Below are 4,618 nucleotides of genomic sequence, written 5' to 3'. Positions count from 1 at the left end.
TGCTGCAGACATGTCCCCCATGGAAGCACAAGGAGTACTGCCATTCCTGCAGTGCCCCTGGCTCAGCTCCATATCCTTGCTGCCACACGGGTTGTGGGTGGCCACAGGATCTGTTCCCAGGTACCGCCTGCACCATCCGCCTTCCCCCAGCTTTTCCTGGCCCCCAGGATGTCCCAGCCTGCCTGACCCAGCAGCACCACCCTGCTCCCTTCTGTCAAAACACCCACTGAAACACCCAGATCCAGAATCTGCCAAGAGCGGGGGATGCCACGCAGCAATCCTGGATGCAGCCACTATTCTCCAGGATGAGAAATGGTGGCACAATCCCATTATTCAAACTCCACACAGCACTGGGCAGCGTGGCTGCAAGGACATGGCCACATCTCCCCTCTTACCTTCTGGCTTGAGGATGGTTTTAACCTTCTGCAGAAAGTGTTTTTCCACAAAGGCTGGGGGTGGACAACTCATTCCCACTGTGAGGTCTTTGCTGTCCACATCGAACATGATGGCATCGTACTGGGCTGGGGCTGCGGGAGGAAGTGCAGAGACTTGTTAGCCCATAGAACACAGATAAGCGAAGCATGTTAGGGAGGCAATGAATGGGGTGCACAAGACACCACTTCTGCCATGTTATGGCCACTTCTCTCCCTTGGAGTTTTTCTTTCCAAATGAAACTCAAGGCAGCAGCCCTCAGCACTGGGGGAGGCAGCAAATCTAAGTCCCCTGCACACATGAACTGCAGAGACCTGGTGAGGCTGGAGTTCATGGCAGATAGCAGGAGATGGGCAGGGATGGGAAGCAGAGGGTGAAAACAGCTCCAGTCCCCACCATGTCACCCATCAGACTTGATGGGGCATGTGGGATGCACTGTGATACAGTACCTTCAGCTGCCAGCTTGGCCACATAGTCTAGGCCATCAGAGATGTGCACCCGCATCCGGTCACCCTGGGAGAAGCCGAACCAATGTGTGGCCACCTCCAGCATGGAGGGGTCGATCTCCACCACGGCCACACAGGCCTGCGAGAAGTAGTCATGGATGAAGAGGGGCAGGCTGCCCCCTCCAAGCCCCACCACCAGCACTGCCAGCAGGGCTCCTGCCAATGGAGAGTGTCCAGTAAACCACTAGGATGGCCATGCTTCCACGGCTCCTCCCACCTGCCCACCCCAAACCACTTTGGGAAGGGTGCATGGGGCACTTTGGCCAGGAAAGCCTTTCCCCAAGGAGCTGCAGCATGGGGACATATGCATGCCTGCCCCTGGCACAGCCTTGTCACCTGGAAGGGGGTCAGGGCCCCCCAGCAGACAGAGCCCTGCAACCATGGCTTTGTGGTGCTCGCAGCACAGGTAGCTCTTGTCAATGGCTCCAGGCAGCTCAGCAGAGCTGGGTTTCTTCTTGTCCTTCCTCCGTTTCTTCTGGCCTGAATGACAGGAGGCATCAGCTGGTAAGTCATGATGGGAGAAGTGGTAGGCACCCACAACCCTTGTCCCACCCACAAAGCAAGCAGCAGAGTGTAAAAGCGCACCCCAAGCTGCTCCAGGACAAGGCAGACATGTCTCAAGAGGTACTTCTATCTTCCTCCTGTATCAGTCTCACTCTCTGCCACCCCAAAAAGTCGCCCTTGGCCCCTACCCCTTCCCACCTGCCCCACAAACCTGGGAGAGGGGTGGGGGCCAGTAGCCGAGCCTCCGACTGGACCACGTTCCTGTTGCAGAGGAAGATGAGGCGACGGAAGTAGCGAGTGCCATCCCCCTTCACATCCTCCACAACATACTCCCCGCTCAGGGGGCTGGTGTCACGGTGCAGCACTGTCCGCACCCCAATGTCCCCTCCCACAGACAAAAAGGGCACCTTCAGGAAGAACAAGGGACTAGTGTGAGGAAGGGCTACAGGAACAGACCATGGCATTGCTACTGTCCTAAAGAGCAGGGATTAAGCAGAAAAAGTGTAGTAGCAGTGGGAATTGCTGTAGGCATCCACAGGGCAGCTGGGGACACCAGCTTTCCTCCCATACACACACTGGGGTACAGGGAGCAAACACTCCAAGACTACAACACTTTCTGTTTGCAACAAGCAAACACGGCAAGAGCTCAGGTTTGAGGAGCTAGGACAGGAAGGAGCAAACAGAAAAGACAAAAGAAGTTAAAGCCAGGATTAAGAAGGGGCCAGGTGCTCTCAGGGTTTCAGGATGCCTGGTTTTCTTGGGATGCTGGTTTTTTGAGGGCAAGGACTTCACACTGAATCCTGCTGTGCAGGCACCTCAAATCCAGCAAAGGCAGCCAGCTGGAGGGAAAACCAAGAGGAGCTACACCTGAGGCCAGCCTCCTCCCCACCAAGGCAGCAAGCTCATGCGCTGCAGCTTGGTCTCCCTTGAAAAAGAGAGATTTGCTGCTGGCAAAGAGCCAACCTGTCCCCAGTTTTGGAGAAGCCAAGCGAGGAGGGCCGGGCAGTGGGGCTCACCTGCTGCCGGGCAGGGAGGCTCAGTGGGGCCAGCTCCATCACCTTCCCCGATAGCTCCGACTGGATGCTGGCCATGCCCTCGTAGTGCTGCTCCCTGTGCAGGGCCACCGTGACCAGGCGTCCAAAGCCTGCGCTGGTGGCCAGCTGCCTCCGCCCTTCCTCTGTCCCAAAGAGCCATTCCGTTTCTCTGCCCTGTGGGACTGCAAAAGGGGCTGCCATCAGTCTGTGCCAGTCCTGCAGCGACCACCCCAGCCTCCAAGAGAAGAGCCACAGGGAAAGGCAAGACATCACAGGGAGGTAATGCTGCATGCCTAGAGCTGTCCTCTGCAGTCATTAAGAGAGCAGGGACCTTCCTCATTTTGGGCAGGCTCATGCAGGAGGCTGGAAAAGCCATGTCTTGTAAGAAGGGGGTGTCGAAAAGCCTCATTGACCTGTCTCCAGGCTGTGCTAACCCCAGCTTTGCAGGCGCATGGGGAGGAGAGTGCTGCTGGCAGAACCTGATATGCCTCTAGGAGGTGCAAGTGCAGAAGCAAAGCACAGCCCTGAGCAGCCTGGCCCTGGTAAGTCAGGATGCCCACACCAGACTAGAGAGGCTTTTTTGTCTGCATCTGCTGTGCTACAGATCTATGCAGCAATGTGCTATGGTAGCTGTCACCAGGATCAAGACAGGAATCACCACCTTGGAGGCAGGGCAGGCAACATCCCTCTACTGCCAGATGGGCACCTACTCAGCCAGCGAGCTCTATTCCAGATCTCTGCTTGCACCACCAGGCAAACACACGTCCCACCACAAAGCCAGGACTAAACATCAACCGAACCCTGCGCAGGCATGTTATTTTCTTCTCCAGACCCAGCTTTAGCAGGGCCAGGATCACTGGTCATTTTGTAGCTCCTGGCCAGAGCACCATCTCATTGCAGGCAGGAGAGATTGTACTCACTGATGAAGATGGCGAAGCAATTGTCCCGGGAAGGTTTCACTGAGGCACTGTCAACCACATGCAGGGTGTAGCGAGGCCTCCCGCTCTCTTTGTCACACAGATCCAAGGAAACCTGCTCCCCACAAGGGGTTTTGCTCAGCTGGCTGCAGAGCAGGGCATAACGCTGCCTGTCTTTCACTGCAGCCACCAGCTGCTCCACACTCTCCACCCGCATCGGCTTGTCCTGCTCCTCAGGGCAGATCTCCAGGATCTGTGGTGCCGAGCCAGTGATCTTCCTGAACTTTGTCATGACGTAGATGAAGACTGGTAGAACAAACTGCTGCTTGTCCCCACTGCCAGCCACCTGATGGACACGCACGACCCAGCCCTCCTGGAAGAAGTATTCCACTGCTTTCTTCAGCACATGGGCTTGAGCCAAGGAAACACAGAGGTAGCGCCCACCTACCTGCAAGACCCGGCTGATCTCACGAAACATCTTGTGCACCTTGTCTAGAGTGGCCTCCTCTTCATCGGTGAGGATGGCATCCAGCGTGCCTTTATCCAGGACCACCTGAAAGTGAGCATCAGGGAAGTCCATCTGAAGCACGTCCATCAATAGGTAGTTCATCTTCGGCCTCTTGCTCCTGCTCCGCTCTTGCATTTGATGGATCACTGTGTCATTGATGTCGATGTTCACAATGTCCTGGCACATCCCCACGTCGTACATCTGCTCACTCAGCTCCGAGTTCCCACAGCCCACCACCAGAACCTGGGGAGCAGCATAAGAGCAGCGTGATGGTGAGAGCGCCCTGGAAATGTGCCCCAAAGCATTTTACAAGCAAATATCATCCACGGCCACGAGCCCTCTGTGAGAACCCCACCTGCAAACCCGTTCTCCGGGGCGCAGAAATAACATTTCCAGCCTAACAATTCTATGATTGTTATTTCCATACAGAAAAGTCACACATGCACAAAACTGACATATCGCTGCATCTCGGGTGGGGACGATATGGGTGTTTTAACCCCCTGAGTTCCCCATGCCACAGCAGTTCAAGCCGGGTCACGGCGGCGCAGAACTCGCCGCACAGGAGGGGCCCGGCGCACGGAAGGCTCGGCCCGGGCACACGGCGGTGGGTACAGGACGGGGCTCACCTTATCGCGTGGCCGGACATACTTGTGCAGGACGGGGCAGAGCTCCGGGAAGGCCCCGTACCACTCGAAGGGGCGCTGCCCGCGCTGCCGG

The 4,618-nt window shown here is 56.6% G+C and overlaps 1 protein-coding gene across 2 annotated transcripts in view; it reads right to left on the bottom strand.

Moving 5' to 3' along the window:
• The window catches only part of METTL13 (methyltransferase like 13), a 4,952-nt gene extending 341 nt beyond the window's left edge, over window positions 1–4,611 (bottom strand). The window contains exons 1-7 of one of the 2 annotated variants that reach the window (XM_010021940.1): window positions 4,528–4,611; window positions 3,397–4,144; window positions 2,459–2,658; window positions 1,654–1,849; window positions 1,275–1,418; window positions 856–1,094; window positions 396–516 (exon numbers count right to left, since the gene is read on the bottom strand). In XM_010021940.1, coding sequence (XP_010020242.1) covers window positions 396–516; window positions 856–1,094; window positions 1,275–1,418; window positions 1,654–1,849; window positions 2,459–2,658; window positions 3,397–4,102 — 1,606 coding nt within the window. In that variant the 5' untranslated portion in view covers window positions 4,103–4,144; window positions 4,528–4,611. Of the gene's footprint in view, window positions 1–395; window positions 528–855; window positions 1,095–1,274; window positions 1,419–1,653; window positions 1,850–2,458; window positions 2,659–3,396; window positions 4,145–4,527 lie in introns of both variants that reach the window. The other variant, XM_010021948.1, reaches the window with a different exon arrangement.
• Window positions 4,612–4,618: the final 7 nt, after the last annotated feature.

This window comes from Nestor notabilis, unplaced genomic scaffold (assembly GCF_000696875.1).
Source record: "Nestor notabilis isolate BGI_N333 unplaced genomic scaffold, ASM69687v1 scaffold29010, whole genome shotgun sequence".
Classification (NCBI taxonomy): domain Eukaryota; kingdom Metazoa; phylum Chordata; class Aves; order Psittaciformes; family Psittacidae; genus Nestor; species Nestor notabilis.
The sequence above is the reverse complement of the archived record's forward strand: the minus strand, read 5'-3'. Positions and strand labels throughout refer to the sequence as shown.